At 38.3% G+C, this 19,789-nt stretch overlaps 1 protein-coding gene across 4 annotated transcripts in view; it reads right to left on the bottom strand.

The window, feature by feature from the left end:
- FAM135A (family with sequence similarity 135 member A) overlaps positions 1-19,789 on the bottom strand; it is an 80,085-nt gene that overhangs the window by 45,378 nt on the left and 14,918 nt on the right. For 3 of the 4 annotated variants that reach the window (XM_084203328.1, XM_084203331.1, XM_084203329.1), the window contains 2 exons: positions 19,671-19,750; positions 15,836-15,956 (listed from right to left, as the gene is read on the bottom strand). In XM_084203328.1, the coding sequence (XP_084059454.1) occupies positions 15,836-15,912 (77 nt within the window). In that variant the 5' untranslated portion in view covers positions 15,913-15,956; positions 19,671-19,750. Of the gene's footprint in view, positions 1-15,835; positions 15,957-19,652; positions 19,751-19,789 lie in introns of all 4 variants that reach the window. The other variant, XM_084203330.1, reaches the window with a different exon arrangement.

Genomic DNA, 19,789 nt, shown 5'->3' with positions numbered 1-19,789 from the left:
ACCATTTCAGATAAAGAACTAAAATTGCCACATCATCATTGATTTTTTAAGATAACAAAAAAGTCAGAAGTATTTTGACAAAGACGCTTTAAAGCTACTATGTTTTGAAGAAAAGAATTAATGGTATTCAGAAAGGTGGTATACTGTAAGAATCACCTGTAAAAAACAGTAATATCCTTCAGAATACCATTTGTGCCATTAGCTCAAGCAAGACTACCCTGTATCTCACAAAACAAAGAACAAACCAACAAAAATACCACCAAGAAATTTACAGTATGACAGAAAATGCACTAAAAAATTAATCATGTGCAAGAGCCTGATATACATTAACTGTTAAAGTACCCTGACAGACTATGCCATGATGTTAAGAATCAGCACCTGACAATTCAGCAAGATAATCTGATCTTAGATGACACAGCTAGCGTTTGTCACTTTAAAAGGCTGGGTTGCAATGGCAGCTAAGGAAGTTGATTCTTAACATGAGTCACTGCAGTACAAGCAGTGTAGGGAACACAGCTGGATGAAGGTCTGACTACACCAAGAACAGATTTTGAATGAGTCTTGAGAACCATTTTTTCAAGGCAACAAGTGGCTTGCTACACCTTGATGTTCATGGGTGTCGATGTGATTTAAAGGACAGGCTCCAGAGGGAGGCTGAGTAAATGAAACTCAAAATAGTCTTAAGGAAACTTTAGCATTGGAATGGATGAGCTATGGAATCTCCCCTTATGGAAGCTTTCAAGACATGAGGGGACAGTGCTCCAAGCAACATGGTTTGTATCAAGTTCTGACCCTCCTTTCAGCAGGAAGAGGGTCAGAACTGTATGATATGCTACTATCCCTTTTAGCCTGAATCAGTCTATGATCCCAGAAGTTAATGGAATGCTGAAAAACAGGGTTCAGCAATTTCCAGCTTGATAACTTCAAGACAACACAGTAAAAAGCACATATGGTTGGGTATTGGTACACAGAACAAATTGCAGACGCACCTAGGAAATAGAGCATATTTCAGCTCCTCGTTTTCCTAAGTCTACACAGGCAAAATCCCTCTCAACAGCTTCTCTGAAAGGCAGCATTTTTTACTTCCTATAAAATTTCAAATGTCATTGACTTAGGAAAAAAAAAAGATGACCTACAACATCACCTCTGAAAATTTGCCAACCTCTCCTTCTCTAAATGCTTACAGCATTTACTTTACTTATCTTGGCAACAGACATGAGGTCTAGGATGAATACCAGATCTCTTGCTCAAGTTGTGCTACTTAAAAACCTTTATCCTGAAACAGTTTAATATCCATCCCCCAAAAGGTACCTTTGCTTTTGCTTCAATGTGGGAGATAGTCTAAACACTTGAGATGTCTACTGAGACAGCATAGAAGCAAAGCTGAAGTGGACAGCTTATAAATATCCAAGTGATTTCTGTCAAACCCAGCCTATGCAGTCATTCTTTAGTAAATATATGCACCTGCCTGCTCGTGTCTGTTTACGTCATTTGGTCCTCAATGTCATTACATGCAAATATATAACCATGATATAACCATAAAGGTTCAAGGATTTCTGGAGCTTAGTGTCCTTACTATAGACCTTTTAGGAAAAGGTGTTCTGAAATAAATAGCTAGAATTACTGCTCTCCTGTAGGCAGAGGACATCTCTACTGTCCATCCTTTGTATAAAGGATTAAATTTTGTTCAAGTTGTATTGAAATCTTGAAGATTAAAAAATCTGGCATGTGCCAGAAAATGCTTTCCCACAAAGGAATATTGATAGGTTTCCTCTTTTTATCCCCATAATGGGGGAACTTCATTTAGATAGGCATTAAGGGAGTTTTTACCACATTTGTGGAAAATGGTAATTTATAATCTGAGCAGGAAATAGGTTTATCAATAACTGGAATGTATCTTGCTACTGACAAAAATAGAAATGTAGGAAGTAATAGTGATTTGACTTTTTAATGCTCCCATATAGAACTACAGGGAGTAATGCATGCAAATGCAGTAAAGTACAACCATTATTAAAATAAAAAAATCTCATGCATAAAAAAATCATATGAGTATTTATGGCAATAGCTGCACAAGACTTTACTTGAAAAACCATTTAGTTTGTCAGCTAAAGAACATTCCAAGGCAAGTGTACATTCTGAAAAAGCTTCAGAACACACTTCATCATTGAGGTAAAACTTTTTTGCTGTTCCTCTCACCAGGAAGAGGAAAGACAGAAGCGTGTACAGCAGAGTCTGAGCTTTCCTCTTCCCTAAATCCCACTGCACTCACTGCACACTTAAATGTGCTCAGTCACATTAAGAAGAGCAAGCACTGAATGTTGTGGACTGTAAAACTCACATGCACATTGGGTCACCTGCAGGGCAGATTCTAAATTTATCAGTTAACCAAATGGAAGAACAGCTGTGACTCTGTATATGCAAAACCTCAGGAGAGCTCTTGGTATCTACTGAGTGCAGGGCCCTATTAAAAACACACCCTCCACTGCAGACCGCCACTAAGACTTCTCCTTTTCCAAGGTGAGCTGTGGCTCAGGCAAGCAGGACTCATTTGGTGCAGGAGGAAACAGAGCTGGAGATGAAGCACTGCTCTGCAAATATGGAATGTGGCAGTGAAATGAGGAACTGCAAGGAAAACAGAGAGAAGAGCGAGTCTCCAGAGGAACAGGCAGCTCTGGGGACAGCAGTCCCGTGGTGGCAGATTCAGACTGACCCTGGCAGAGCTGTGTCCTACAGATCACACCTCTTCCCACGGTAGCAAACGGGCACTAACAGAAACTCCCACTGCAGCCAGTCAGCAATGTCAGCAAAATACTGAAAGGATCCAACCATGAGAAAAAATATTAGTTTATTTCTGTTCAACACCCCTCTCTTCTACAAGATAAGCCCCTTGCCACTGGAGAGACCCTACATCCCTAATTCTTCCATAGATTTATAAAACAAATCTTAAAAGCAGTAAAGACATTTAGCATTTCCCACCGTTACAAGCCAATAGCGATAAACACCAACGTACTTTTCTAGGCAATCTGAGTACACCTGTAACATTTAAAGCATTCCATATGATTGTGGAACACAAATACTCTATCTTAAACGTTACCACTAATTTGCCAGATTTTTTTTGTAGCCTCCTAAGCATTCTGTAAAAGGAAATCCAGGCAAAGAGGAAAATCATAACAGAAATAAAATAAGGTGCAATGGAACAGAAATAAGAGAATAGAGAAAGACAGAATGAAGGCAGTAAAATGTTGATTATTGAAGTGCAAAATTAAAACCAGAATTGGTTGGACTTGTTCCTCACCAGGAGACTTGCACAGTCATCTATAAAAATTTAATCCCACCAAACCCAGTTGGGGCCCACAGAACACCAAATGGACACCAAACTAGTTACAGGGCTTATCTAGACAGGGAATTATTTAATACAAGTATAGAATGCACAGAAAGATTCGTATCTTGCAATCACTTTGTAATAAATACTTCTAATAGGGACCAATATGAGATTTACATTCCACTTTAATTGTGGGATTTATCTGAGAAACTCTAATTCAGATACTTGAGTAACAGGAAAGCTTTCATGCCCTATGTTTAAAGTCTTTTAGCAATCCCTTCAATGAAAAATCCATGTAGTTCCCAGCTGACTTTTATTAAGATAAATAACACAATGGGCAAACTTACAGGAAATAGATAAGAGGTTCTCATTCATTTGAAAGAAAGTTTCCTTGAAAGTTAATTACTGTTTTGAAGTACTTCACATGTCTAAAGCACACATTTCTGAAAATTAATCTTATATATAAACAAAATAGTAATTAGTCCAAAAGTTTGATGAGAGTTATTTGGGAGACTAATACCTCAACTAAGTCACAGCAGCTTGTTATGAAACAGGATTAAATACATGAAACAGGATTAAATACGTAAAACAGGAGAGCAGAAAGTAAATGCAACTGGAGATTTTGCCTTATTATTACAAAAGCCTTTTCACCATGTTCTTTCCACAAAACACACAGGCAGAATTCCTGCAATGGTTATGAACATCTATTAAAAAACTTGAAAGGGGAACAGTCTCAGGTAAGTATTGCTTTTTAAAAGAGACACATAAACATGCAGTACTAGATGAGTTCTTATTTAATCAAATATATGTTACTAATATTAGTCTATGTTTATAACTTCAGTTCCTCTTTTACTTCCTGTTCTTACTGAAGAGAAGAAGAAATCATACCAAATTTCCTTACATCTTTAAAGTACAACAATGCCATAAAACTTATCTTCAAGAATAATGATTTCTCATATTCTCTTATAGGAACTTTTAAACTATATTTATTTAGCTTGAAAGTATTTTTTGTTTGACTTTTTGATTCAGCATACTAGCCTTACAAATGATATATCACAATTGTTTAACCACTTTGTAGCTTGGAACTTTTCAGTTCTCTGGGGAGAAAACTGGGATGCTAGGTTTTCCTAGTATACAGGGTCACAATTTCATAACTTCAGCCCTTGCAAACTGACATCAGTTTTTACTAAGACATATCACAACATGTTAATTTCGAAATCAAAGCTTAGCAAACACAGCAGATGGGAGGCCAGAAGATAACTCATTTTCTGGCATTCACTAGTCTTTCATATGCTGTAAGAATTGCAGCTGTGCAATTCTGTTCCTCTCATCTGTCAGTAATTCACTTTGCACCTTATTTTAATGAAAGGCAATCTCTGTTTTAATAGCAAATAGCGAACATTTAACCAGAGATAACATTTAATCAGATACTACAAAGAAAACTGTTGCAAAAAATCATGACAAAAGAGCCCTTGTGAACTACTGTATCTTATGTAAGATGCATCAAAGAAAGGTAGGACACTTTCATCCCTTACCAACATCTTCATCTTTTCCCCTGTAGTAAACTGTGTCATTCATGAAAGTCATATTAGCTCCTGTCATTTAATTTTTTAAATTGAAGCACTGTAGTTTCAAATACAACATACTGCTCTGAGATGTTATTAGCATACTAAGAAAGAAAAGTAATCTCTCAGATTTAGAAGTGTCTTTTTTCCTTCAAGCAAGGCACATTTTCTTGATTCATTTAAATCACCTAAAGTCAGTAGTGCCCCAGGTAGAAGCATTTTGCAGACTAAAATCTCTTTTGCATATTTTTGTCCCACTTCAACTAAGTTTTGATCTTCCATCAGCTCCATGGTAAAACAAACCAACATGCTCATCCACCTGAAAAGGGAGAAGAAGAATCCAGTAGGGGCTATTAACAGAAGGCAGGATCACACAGCCAGAGGAGAAATTGTTCCCCCAGTGACATGACAGGGGCTTAAGAAAGGCTGAGCTAGTGGTGGGGCTCCGCACTCAGAAATAATATGAAATTGTACTGCCACTTCTGGTAAATTAGTGTTCCTTAACTTCAAGAGTCTCAACTCCAAAATGACTGAGAAGCAGAACTGCTGCCTGCAGACTGTATTTATACATTTATTATTAACATAAATCTTATGAAATAACCTCAGAGAATACTACCAGAACAATGTCACAAGCAAGTAATGAAAAGTTAGCTGCATAAGCTAAGACCTGTTTCTCTAAATTATGATGATCTTAAAAGCTTATGAATGTCAAAGAGTAAAGTGAACATTCAAGATTGGAAAGCAAAAACTCCACTTCTTTTCCCTTCATAAAAAAGAAGAGTTACTGTTCTTGAACAGACTTTTTGACATGATAGAGCCACCTCCTACAGCAACAGTATTTTCCATCTCCTAAGACTTACCCTATCCAGTACACTCACAAGAAATCAACTTCTGATGCCAGTTTAAATAAATGAAACAAATTACAGGAGAACAAACACACTAAGTGGTCAAATCCCTTTTTCTCTTGCCAGGTTCCACAAGCTGGATACCCTGACGACACATAGTACCTGCTGAACCTGTTCAACAAGTTAAAAAAAAATTATATAAGCAAGCAAAAAAAAAAAGAATTTGTTTTTCTAAAGTCTTCATTTTTCAAAGGTTTCTGTTTTGAGAAAACTGTAACAAGCACTGTGGAAAACCTCAAATGGTATCCAAAATATTTTGAAATTAATTTTATGTAGGAATCTATTCAGGAAAGGTAGGAAACAAATTGCTGAAAGGAAGGCATGCAAAAGTCCTATGAGATGAAAACTGAGAATATACTCAGAAAAAGAGAAAAGCTCCATAGAAGAAGCACTAACCATAGTGATATGACTGAAGTGCAGAGATGGTCATCAAGGTGATTGTATGATTTAGTTTCTACATACACTGAGGGGCCTCAAACTTTCCATGTCTCTGTGTATCTAACTCATTTTGTTCCCCTTATGAGGCTGACTTCCCACCACTGCTCTGCTCCCTGTAAGCTGAGATCTGCAAAATCCACTGAAGAAGAGTCCGAGTTCTCCTTGCAGAGTTGGAAGCTGAGGGTTTCTGCTGCTCTGGATGCCTTTCTATCATCTCCTCCTTCCCCCTTTCAGAGCTGACCTACAGAAAGGTACTTGGCATTCTGGATGTGATTAGGGGCCCTTTCTCTGCCAAGCACCAGAGCTGGATCTCTCTGACTTCTGCAATAATCTGATTCCTTCTCTGTGCCAGTCAAGTAAGCTGGCATCTGGGAAACCCTATCCTTTCTTATAGTAAAGGAATGTCAAGAATAATGTCTTGAAATTTAGACTGTAGTTTTACAATATAAAGACTTCTGCAAGAAAGGAAGTTTAAGGAATTCTATTTACCCCTTTTCCTCTGTTCTGTCCTCCCAGGTGCTCAACTCTTCCCCCTGCAAGACATCTGACACCTTTCTCAATTACACCAATGCACCACTTGCAGAGCAGTTTGGACACTGGTCAGAACCAGCAGCTCAGCCAGCACAACCCACAGGGCAGGGCACTGCAGTGGCACGAAGCTGCCAGCAGCAAGGGAGGTGGAAACTGCAAACTGGCATTGCCAGACAAGCTCTGTATCTCTACATGAGGGCTTAGGGAAATTAGAATTGACATACCTGACGTCTGTCATAACTCTGTATCCTAGGGGCAGGGATGCCAACTGAGATGAATGCAAAAGTTCAAACAGAGGTTTTGTTTCAAAACATACTGATCTCTGGGCTGCTGTCATTGAGCAGATCAAACTGACATAATGGCCTCTCCCATGCCAGAAACATCTTCCTAACACAGAGGCTGGAACTTTTATGGACATTTCTCTCAGGATGTAGTCCAGGATTACAGTTAAACCAACCCAAAAGCTAGCAGGTGACAGAAGTAGGCATCCCATTCCTCCTGTGTACTTTATACTCCTGCATCACCACTGACAGAATATCTGATGCTGATGTGTACCAGAGATTTTAAAAAATATAACCCAGAATGATTCTGGTTTTGCCATTTTTTTTTCTGCTTGTTTACCACTTTGAGCTGACCAACCATAAGATGAAAGAGCATGACTGCAGGCTCACAGGAAGCATTAGAAGCAGGATCACCCTACTCAGGCAGCTGATCTCCATACCTGTAAGATCTACACCATTAACCCTGTGTTCCTGCCAGTTTAACCCACTCTCTGACTATACTGCTGTCAAAAGCAAGCCCATCCGACTGACCTGATTGCAGAAGCAAACAAAGCAGGAGAATGCATATCACACCTTTTGGCAGGTGGATGCTCAGGCCAACTATAAATGCGTAAGATGAGAATGCTATTTCAAAACAGATTTGGGTTCATGACACCAACAGTGGGCCATGCTGGGTATACTCTCACCCTCTCTCTCCACCAAAAACAAACCCCGGAGCTCAGGCACAACCATCCACATCAAAGAAACATGCACAAGTGAAAAATACACCTCTTTTTTTCTCCCCAGTCTGATCATCTCCAATAACTTGGATGCTACTTCTTGCAGTAAAAATACACAAATAGAGAAAACAATTAGCAGCAGATCTTGATCACTTCATCTAAGCTATTAATCATATTTTTGGAGAAAATATGAGGCAAATTCTTAAAGTAATTTTAAAACTTTGCAAATCAACAAAGGAAGTTACGTATGCATAAACATGAACACGATGGTCCAGTCTAGAGGGCCTCTAGTATTTGGAGGTATTTTAAGCTTCTTCCCCCATGGCCAATGTGAGTCAGAACCTAGGATAGGGCAAACAAGTGGAGTGGGGTGAAATAAGGTTAAAAAAATATTCAAAAATCTAATGAGTTACTTTATGTGGAGCACAGTAATTGGCAGGAGGCATAAGAAGTAAAAGAGGAAGAGATTTTGAAGCAAGCACCTGACTGAAGTGGAGGCAGCAAGTCTGAGTCTGCATTTGGTGGTAGGACTGAGCCTGGTTCCCTATTTCAACAAAGCTATATGCTCTCTGCAGTTTGTGATGATCCCGTAAAGTGCTGTTTGTGATTACAGATACCGGTATACATCAAGGTATGAGCAGTAAAGGAGGCAAAAAAAGACATCATACCAGAAATGTCTTCTGTGTAGTGAGGCAGTCAAGACTTTGAAACACAGGATAAGCATTTTTTTCTCTCTCTCTTCCCTCAGATAGCTATGGATGCTAAACTAACTTAAAGAATCATATTTCTGCTGTAACTATCATGTGTATTAACCAAGTACACATAAATAAGGCAAAATACCTATGAATGACAGATTTTTCTGGGTTTTGCTACCACCTCACAGCGCCAGGTCCGAACTGTAAGCCTATGCACAAGTTACAAGCTTCTACACATAAGGGTAGAATTTAAAGAACCTCAAAAGTAGCAATGTTAGTGACTAAATAAGTATTCAATGCAAAGTTAAAACTGTTAGTGCTGTCCCATGCCGCTCCATAATACTGAACTCAGTAAAACTCAGTTTAGAAAAAGAAGGTGCATACTCAAGAAATCATTATTGTGGAAGCCTTCAACTAACACCGATGCCTATTCTACCTTCATATTATACACAGCTGAGGGCTATACGTTCTACAGAATAAAAGAATGGATCTTCTCCAGATAAAATCCTTTTATACTCATTCCTGTCTTACCCTGTCATTTACTTCCTCACTAAACTAAACTCATTGATCATGTTTCTCTTGATAGACTGCATGGTAAGGCATGCTGAGGTACAATTGTTACTCTGCAGTGTTGAAATGGTACCTGGTGTTACATACACAAGACCCCTATTTCTTCAATTGCATAAAGAAAGAAGGAATTACAGAGACCCTCCAAAAGCAATCTCAAAGAACAGCAAAATATGCCATATCACTATCACACCAAAGAGCTGTGCCTACCACAGCACTGTCAGGTCCAGAAAGGCAGCAAGATGGCATAACTAGGCATCTGAGCTCTTCTTTTTTTTGTTCTTAGAAAATGGAATTTTGCCAAATTGAATGCCTGAAGGAGATGGGATGCCATTAGACAGCTTTAATTCTGAGTTGAGAAAATGTTTTCCATTGCAAAATCCTAATTTCAATTGCAAAAGTTGTTATTTTTAAAATGTCCAAAAGTATTACTTTAATGTAAGAGCTAAAATCTGAATAAAATTCAGGTGATTTGAAATTTGTACCCCATATCTGAGAAGTCTAGAAGATGCAATGAGTACCCATGAACATTAGAAAACATTGAAGTAATATTTTTGCAATATGGGGAGATACAGGAAAAAAAATATACCCTCAGGACAACTACAACTACCAACTCTTAGCTATACCTCTATGTATAATGACTGAAGAAACAAGCATCTGTACAGTCATCTTTATGGGTCAGAATATGCAGCTAAAACCTGCAGCATCTGGATCTCATTTAGTTTCTTAAGCTGGAGTATGGACTTCTAGGAATTACCACGGAGAAGAGCAAGGAGGAGGATTCAAAAGCAGTCTAATTTACAGTGGCTCTAGGTGACCCCCAGACAAGCTTCCCTGTGTGGCTGGAAGTCTCCTAATACAGGCATGGCACTTCAGATAACTGAAGAAGACAAGCAGAACAACCTACCTATGTCTTCAGTTCTACCCAGTGTGCTTCAAAAAACCTTAATTTCTCCGTTAACTCAAAGGAAATAGTGATCAGTTTTCCACTTACTTTTCTAACCCCTACTTTCAACAAATATAAGACATCATATTTTAGAAGACAAGAGTCTGTCTTTTAAATTGTTCTGCTCTTTGGGACCAGACCATGTCATTGGTGTCTCAGACACCCGCATCCCAGGGGCTAATAGGATGATTGATGATACTAAATTTCAACTTCTGTAGCAATGGCAATTTAAAATAAGACTTTCCCACTGCTCATTCCCAGTCTTACCCTTTCCTGCCTCAAACCAAGCAGGACCTGCACGTGAGCATCCACTGACAAACTAGAATCAGAAACTGATCCACTTAAAACCAAACCAAAACAAAACAACAAAATTCCAACACTGAAAATATTTGCATAATTTTTCCTGGACAGATTATTCTCTTGAGTTTACATCCTAGCCTTCCAAATCTTAAACCTGTATAATTGCTATTTGTATTACTGTAAAACTATAAACTGAAGAACAGAGCTCATCTTACAACTGTTAGACAAATTTGACAGCTTTCTTCTTTCTTTGCAAAAATGCATTACATTAAGTAAAGATCATAGTACAATACTTCAAAAGATAAGCTATCCTGTCAGAAGGCAATTCACAACACTTATTTCCAGAAAAATATGTCATACAGAAACATAGTTTGAAAGTAAAAGTATGTCTGAGCTGTATGAATTAAAAAGAAAACCAAAGAGGTGAACCTGAATGTTCCCTGTCCATCAAGAGTTTGTTATTTGATTGTATGCTGGCAACACAAACCATTAGCAAGGGCTACTTCTTCATTTAAGGACAAAACCTTTTCATTTCTGACATAAACAGGATGAAGAAATGTGGTCCTGTTGGAAGGGTACATTTTGAATTTTAATTTCCTGTTAAAATTTTTAAAATTAAGGTAGGCAACTCACTGGGTCCAGAAAACAATGCAACTTTTTATATATTGCATTATTTCTCAAGACATCACTGAGTAATCATAATAAGATTAATTAAATTTCATACTCTGATTCCTTTAAGCTACATTACACAACCACATGCATGAAAGCATAAAATGTCAATGCTGCTTAGACACATCAGTGAGTATCTACACATGGAAAACCAGAAATCTATGGAACAGAAGAATATCATAAGGCAAAATTTTCAGTAGTCTCTAAAGCTTAAATTCCTTTGACTTTTAATAGGATTTGGGTTCACAAGCAACTTATGTTGCGATCTTACCAATAACCTTTCAGATATGATACATCTCCAAAAGTACCTTTTAGGTTAAAATCTGCCAAAGTCTCTCCTGTGGAAGATATTTAGTATTATTCTTCCATCTGTTACCCAACAGTGAAAAGAAAAAAGACTTTAAAGAAGTGTGGTAGACATATATTACTAATATAAGTTCTTAATGAGGTTTTATAAGAATCTTTTAACCCAAAACAAAGTCAAATAAAAGAAAACTAAGACACACTGAGCAGTAAATATGCAATAAAGAGCTATTGTTATTACTTTATTTTACTTCCTTTCCTCATAGTTTATGTAACAACAAATTTACACTGCCAAAAAAAACATTAGGAAGTTCTTTTTCTGAAACCCACAATGAAACTGCAGGTATTGTACCTTACAAATTAAAATGGTACCAAAAAAAAAAAAAGGCAAAACACATAGAGACAAAGTCTATTAGTACTCTAAACCCAGCTTTGGCCAGTTGTGTATGCATGCATACTAGTGACGAAGTAACAAAAGATTAGTGAGAAAGTAAGAACTTAACACTCGGATTATAAAAATGCACAGAGATGGGGAAAATGTGGGTGAAAGCTCTTTTCAAATCAGATCTTGCAGCAATGTGTGCACTATGCTAAACTACAAACTACTAGCTAAGTCTCTTTAGCTCATTAGATTTGCCATTTACAAGTAAAAAAGCAATACACAGCTCCAATAAATTAAAATCTCATCTCACAAGTGAGGGTTACCAGGAAACTCTTCCTACCCACAGAAAAGGTGTAACCATCCCAAGTTAGACAGCAGGACCCTTCACCCCATGGTGGAACATGGGAACTTCAACTGAGCACTACAAAGTACTGAGGCACTTTCAGTAACCAGTTGTTTGGAATGAGACATTCTGAACACATTTATATCTCAGTTCACGATATATATGTATGACAACACATACAAAATGTATGTAAATGAAGGGGTAAGCAACCTGTTCTTACAGCAAAGTCTTTGAAATTGAACAGCTTTAAGCTGAAGGAGGGTAGGGTTAGATGAGATATTAGAAAAATTCTTTTAGTCAGAGGGTGGTGAGGCACAGCAACAGGCTGCCCAGAGAAGCTGTGATCACCCCATCCCTGGAAGTGTTCAAGGCCAGGCTGGATGGGGCTCTAACCTGTTCTAAGGGAAGGTGCCTCCCCCATGGCAGGAGGGTTAGTACTGGATGATCTTTAATGCCCTTTCCAACCCAAGTCATTCTTACTGACCCAGTGTCAGTCCATGGGAGGTGCCACTGGTCACCAGCTTTAAGTTGGACTTAGCACCACTGATCATAACTCTTTGAGCCGAATCATCCAACCAATTTTCCACTCAACTCATTCTCCACTTGACATAGCAGTCAAGCTATGTTATATTTCCCTTTGTCTTTATAGAAGATCAGTACTATTGAGCCCCCACCTTACTGGTGTGAACTTTTATGACCTAAGATGATAAAACAGCCTGAAACTTCACTATCTCAGACTATCTTTCTCACAGGTCCCAAACAAACACATTTCTTTAATTCATTTTGTCACAAAATACTCACTGTATCAATCACTGTTTGGGAAAAAATTCCTATCATCACATCTCACTAGCTCAAAACAAAAATTGTGTGAAGCCTTATTTCAATGTAATAACAGATAAAAATAAACCAATGGAGCCACCTGTAACAAGCTGGGACTAAAGCAAATGGCACAGTTATAAGAAAACATAACAAAATAGCTGTATTGGATACATATGACAAATATTTTATTACAAGGCACTGTCTGTTACCCCTTCTTGGAATAGTAAGTCATCTTGAAGTAAAGAAAATAGTCTGCTTTAGAGGGTCACTTAGGAGGATAACATAGTTACAACCCTTCATATAAATATGATCTTGAGTAAAATACTATGAGAAATTTTGGCTCAGTCTGCACTATTTAGACCAGTTTAGTTCAAAAGAGTGGTTTTGAGGCACTTTCCCAATGACACCAGTTTGCTGCATGCTGGTTCAGTTCACTGAGAGCTTTCTAGTCATAGAACCTGGATGTCCCCTAAGGAAGTCGAACTACTCTGATCTACCTGTCACAAAATGCACTTCAGCCCCTGGGGGCACAAAACAGTTTGAGCCAACTACTGATACAAACAATTTCAAATTACACTCATCTTACAAAATATCTGGTCCTCATCAGAAGATGAGGTTAAAATCTAGTCTGAAGTAACCATGGAACCACACAGATGTATGGACACCAACACTGCTTTTAGTAATTCGCTCCTTAAATACCCCATTTAATTGTTAGTGTAAACACAGTCGTAAGTGCTTCTGGCAATTGTAGTGCCACTACAGATACAAATCCAAGAAAATATGAGACACTTTGGATGCAAGAGTTGGCAGATTTCTTCAAATAGGTATAAAAGCAAGAAGAGAGTAAAATGGGTTTGACTGGATATTAGGGTATGTGGGCTCTACAGAAAAGGAAGGGAGGATGGGGAATATGCCACAAATTCCAATGACCAAACTCACGTTAGTTCATATTTAATAAAAGGGACAAAAGACTGACATAAAAAATACATAAGGGTGCACTTTCAGATGATATAGTGATTCACTAGACAAAGCTGTTAAGAAAAACAACTAAAATTCATCAGAAGGAAATTTAGGTTGGGAATGATGACATCTCCAGTAATCAAATGAGCGAGAATCAGGACTCACTCTGCAAACAAATACTTTTGGAGCAAAATCTTCTAAGTTCTAATAAGGAACTTGATGTGATTACTTGCAATAGCTGACATTTTATTCTACACAGTTCAGAAGGTCATGATGTTTCTAACTCCATGAGACAAGCATGCCATGCTGGGCAGGCTTGAAAGCACACAATACAATCAATTCTACACTTGATTTTGGCAAGACAAACCATGCTAAACACAGTGATAGCTAAAAAATAGGAGGCTAACAATGAAACTAAAGATTTCCTTTTCTGCTTATTCAATCCATTATCCAAGAGCTCCTGCAGCAACAGAAGTATTACATATGGTCTCAAATAAACACAAAGACAGTTTCCTAGAAAAATACTGCAGCCTACCCAAATTGAATTAATTGCAATAGTCACATTTCTTGGTCTGTCAAATGATTCTGGAAGTTCCCTCTTCTTCTTGACACTAATTTCTACAGGAATGTGCCTGGAGTTTAAGGTTCAGGTCAAAACCAGAGAAGTTGTTATCTCCTCATGTCACTTTTCTCATTATGTCAGCATTCTCCTGTCTGAACTTGCCCTGTGAATGTACTGCTTTTTAGCTTACTGCAAGAGTAAGCTAAAAAGAAATACACCAGGTAAAGCACTGGTAATTATATTGCTGTGCTTTGCTTCTCAACTACCTTTCTGAGGAACCATTTGAATTGTAAGGTTAAGACAACCCAAACACTTTCTTCCCTTTGGGTTCTCCATTAGAGTAAATGTGCTGCCATGTTCTACTCTCTCCTTGCCCACTGATTTCAAAGATTAAAAAAGGCTACAGTTCAAAACACCGTGCTTTTTTGTTGAAGTAATTAGAATATTCTCAGTGTTTTCACAGACCTCTTAAACCTTCGTTACTCCTTCTCTTCCAATGAAGAGTGAAGTTACAATTTTCCCTAAAAAGGCGTTGATTTGTTGTATATACTTTGACTGCATGTAGTAGCAAACAAAATGGGTCATCACTTCTGTCAAAAAAACCCCTTAACTGTACTGAAAACAATATTCACATGCACACACACACACACCCCGTCTTGAACTAAGACAAAGCTAAAAACACAAATGTATTTTCTTAACACTATTTCTGAGGAAAGTTACTCTACAATGTTTTGGAAAAAGCAGCTATCATAAATCAACACTGATACACCTTGTTCCATCTCTGCAAACACTAACACAGCCTAAACTCTTAACATGCATTTTTACTGTCATCTACTTAAGGACTGACAGAAGGCTAATGTACCACAACACTAAAGGACCAATAATCTTTAATAGCTCCAGAATAAGCTACAAAGGATTATTTCCTGCATAGCCATGGGAAACAAGGACCTTAGAAAGTAATCTAGGACAATCACGTAATATCAAATGAAAGGAATGTGGAAAAGACTTCTATAGAGATAAGGTGAAGTAAGAGGAGGTCAGGAGAGTCTAAAGAGGCAGCCTGGAATCCCGTGTAACTGGAGGCACAGCACAGTGAGAGGAGAGAGGCTGATGAAATTCTCCCCTGCCAAACTGATAAACGAGTAGGTTAACTGGGGCAAGACCATTTTTTAAATATTGAAGAGAAACATCTATCATATTTCAAACAAGAGGGTTACAGATATCAACATATGCAAGGGTAAAGGCCTGGGTAAGAATATAATGTACTCTCCATATCTACAGGTTTTCCCTCATCTCCAATTAGACAAAAATTGTATTAAAAATTAGGTTTTAAGAAAAATTATTTCAATATTTACAATTAAATCCTAGAAAGAATATGACTTTCCAATACAGAATAAAAAACAAAAATCACATCCCTATAAAAATAGTCAGTAATACATGAAGCAATGCTGCAAGACAGAGTATCCATTAAGGTCTTTCCAACAATAGCCATCCAAAGGAGTAAAGTTTGAAAGAACATTCTACCTACCCTCTTTGAAACAAATCCACATTGAAGAATTTGTGGAGCTCCACAGAGAATTCTACCATAGCCTGAACTTCACTCATGTTTATGAGGATGAAGAAGTCAAAACTTGTCAGCACCTTAGTTACTGAAAACAAAGAGAAAACAAATATTTAGAACACAAGCTAGGGATAATGCACATCTGGTCCTAAAAAGGACAATGCTTACACACAGTTTTTCACAGCTTCCTTAAATATGCAGGCCCTGAGGTAAACAAGAATATAGGATGTACCAAATCCAGCTCACAGTAACTTGTACCTTTCTTGTGAAGGAATCAAGTGCTATCAGAGAAGCATCACAACACATTGTCAGCATAATACAATCCTGGCACTTACTGGTACCTACATACTTACTGGTACACACACTGCAGCTCTGCTCGGGTTCTTGGCTGGAGAGGGAAAAATACTCTCTGACAAGGAGAAAAAGAGCATGGGCTGCTTCCAGCCCTTGTTGGTGCAGAATGTCCAGGCAGGCAGCAGAGCCTCAACTCTTGCATGAGGACAGCAACAACTGAATTACAGTGTAGCCAAACCATAAAGAGAAAGTGTCTGACCAGGCCATGTAAGGCTTTAGACAGAGAGATTCTAGGGGAAGGCAGAAGTTAAGGAAGGCAACATGCCAATTTTGAGTAATTCTTTTTTTTTTGTAGTAAAGTGATAATTCTCATTGCCATCTTCACAGCCACAGAATAGCAAGTTCCTGCTACTTTACAACTGCCTGCTGATACCTACATTAAAATCCTACAGATTTTACTAAGTTCTGCTGGTTTCCCTTCAACACTAGATTAATGAAACAGACTACACCTTCCACAAACACTTGTCTTCAAACTTCCCAGTTTCTGCAAGCACTGTATGGCTTGAGGGCTAAGCAAACAAAAAAAAAAAAAAAACAAAAAAAAACAACTTGAGCAGGCTGTACTTCATGCACATTAGTCAATTTTTCTGGCTGTGATGTAGAAGCAGTAGACATTGTCTGGAGCTTGAATGGATTATGGGTTTTTTTGTTTCTAAAATTTTGAACATGCATTTGGGTGTTTGTGAAGTAGCAGGCAGTACTGAGACTGAAACAGAGTAGGTGGCAAAAAAAGTCATGGTTGCAGCAGGTATTAGTCAGCTGAAAGCAAAGCTACCTTTAGAGGAACAACCTCTAGCCTACCAACTAAATTGTCTTAGAATATGACTCAAGATAAGACTTCCCTTTCTGTACTCACTCTAGAGGAGCTGGAAGACTTCAAGCACTGTAACACACGTGTAGATTTTAAATTCTAAACAAGACATTAATTCTGAGCTTGGTTTAACAGCCAATACAGGGACTCTGAATGCACTTTACAAAAACACAGGAACAGTACGTTATTGATGTAACAGGGGCAGGGGAAGAGGAATTTTGCTGCATTAGGACAACATGAAGAACTTGGATCAAGGGCCCTTATCACAAGATCAAAATTACAGCATCTAGATGATGCTATTAACCCAGCTTGTCTAAAAAAATCTTGTCATCATTTGAATTTCAATCAAAGGACTTCAACAGACTAACTGAATGATGCCACAAGTATTGCTACAGTTTTGTAGTGCTAGGACTGGCAGTGACGGCCTACAGGGCTTTGCAGCAATTCCCTCTTCCACTGCTTTGTCTGTAGTACTGTATAGGGATGTCCTCTGTGGTTTAAAGCTAGATACAAAATGTTCTGCACTGTAATTCTCTGGGGCTGCAATACTGCATTATCACATGAGAATCACCTACCAAAATGTAAGTGTATATTCTGCAAATGAAACTTGACCTGCCACAGAGCAGAGATCCAGAGATCCTAGATCCACTGTGACCTTTGGCTGCTGGGCAACAAACCCTGTGCACTATGGATGAAACTGTCCAGTACTCAAAAGGAAGCCACTTTAAAGCACTCAAGGAAAAGCAAAAGGATCTTTATCTTTTTAAGGATGCCATGGGGCAATCTCACCCAACTTGCATTTTGATGAAACTACATTCTCAAGAGAGGAAGACATGACAAGGCTCTGGTGTCCTGACACAATGGGTGGTGCTAACTCCCTGAACTGTTTGCCTTCATTAAGTGGAAGGAAGACTGTTCCTTAAGTTGCTGTTGGGCCTTGATCATGGTCTCTCAAGTCCCCAGCACGAACACTCAGAACAACCCAGACCCAGTCCAATTAGGTAAGCTCAAAGGTCCATTTTATGAATGAGTTAATTCAACGAAAAAACCCGAAAACTTAAGAGAGCCATATCTTGCATGACTGCCAAAAGGACTGTCCAGTGAACTCGTGGTATTCCTCCTGTGTATAATATGGCTCTAGCTGGGGCCACTCCCTCCTTTCTTTCTCTATTGAGCTTACTTAGCACTCCCAGCCAGTTCACTAAAAATTGCCCAGCAGGCAATTTTTCCCTGCAGGCCAAGCACAGGGTCCAGCAACCACAGGCCTGCATGACACAAGACCGTGCATTTTAATCCAGTAACACAGCTCTTGCTCAACTACAAACAGCACTTGGAAAAAACCAGTGTCTATGCCTTGCTGCAGTAGCAACTGCAAAACCAGTAAGAAATACTGTGGCACAGTTCACAGAACAGCACATCCAGCAAGCAGTGCTGTGTACTGCAGGTACCAGGGTGACCACTGAGAATAGCTTTTGCTTAGTTGAACTTCAGCTTGTCCCACGTGCGCCTTAAAGTGGAAGAAGGGGAACATTCACTGTCCTGGGCTGACATAAACCACATCACTACTTTTCTGCCAAAGTCTTTCATACCAGTGCAAAGTAAAACAGTACAGAACAGTTATAGTTCTGTGAACTGTGTAATAGAAAGCGTTATGCAGTGAATAAATATTTTAAAGGAGAAACTCAACTTGGACAATGTCTTAAGCTTGTACACTAATCATACAAAAGCCAATCCATGCAACAAATACCTTTATGTGGAGGTATTTGTTGCATAGATTCCTGTCAAACTTATAGCTGCACTCCAGAAAGTTCATCTACAACAAAAGTCCACAACTCAATTTAATATTTAATGAGTTTACTGTTGTATTTTAAAGCACATCATTAGCATTTGGAAACCAAGATAATAAACTGCATTAAGAAACAAAAGAATCCTTTAGTAGGAGCTCTCTACATGAGAAATGGAGTTTAATGCAGCATATAAACCCATACCAGAAGGTCTGATAATAAATTACAATACCTTAATACATAAATTAGAACAGGGGGTTCTAAACTTTTGGTAGCTACTTAACTTTTATAATCCAAACAGCATTTCTATATTCAAAAGTATTCAGAGCACTGAGACTTAACATTTCCAATAGTTAAAAGGTCAGTTAAAGCCACTTGATCCTACACTGAGGGCCAAACCCTTCCTTTTCTTCATACTTCTGAGGGTTTACTTATTTTCCTAGGTTGGAAAATCTCCTATATATCCTGGCTGGTGCATGCTGTCCCCACATCACCTCACCACTTTCTTTAGTTATCCAAACTAATCTTTCCTGAGGCCACAATACAAAGTGGATCACAGGATAACATATTTTTAATGTTTGTCTGAAGGAAAAAGGACATTTCTTTTGTTTCTTGTTTCTGTTTTTTTTTTTTTCTAAATTGATCATTTTAGTCTACTTTACAGCAGCGGCATCAGAGCACCTGAGAGTGAACTGAAAATAAATAACCTCCTAAACCAGCTTTGTTTTCAGAACAATGATTGTGTAACACTGCCATTAATCTAGCTATTTGCACTGGGAACCGCAAAACAACACTTCTGCAAACGAAAAAATGAGAAATGAAACTGCAAAAAGACGTTCAAAGAATGTCTTACCTGCACTGGTAAATACTCCATTTTAGTATGGCAATCAACCAGTCTTCCAGTTCTCTGCTGTCAAAAACATACTGCTTGAACTGAAAAACAAACAAACAAACAAGCATTTTACTAAGAGC

The sequence above is a fragment of the Fringilla coelebs genome (genome assembly GCF_963513975.1).
Source record: "Fringilla coelebs genome assembly, chromosome: 3".
In the NCBI taxonomy this organism is placed as follows: domain Eukaryota; kingdom Metazoa; phylum Chordata; class Aves; order Passeriformes; family Fringillidae; genus Fringilla; species Fringilla coelebs.
Note: the sequence above shows the minus strand (reverse complement) of the source record. Positions and strands in the feature narration are given on the sequence as shown.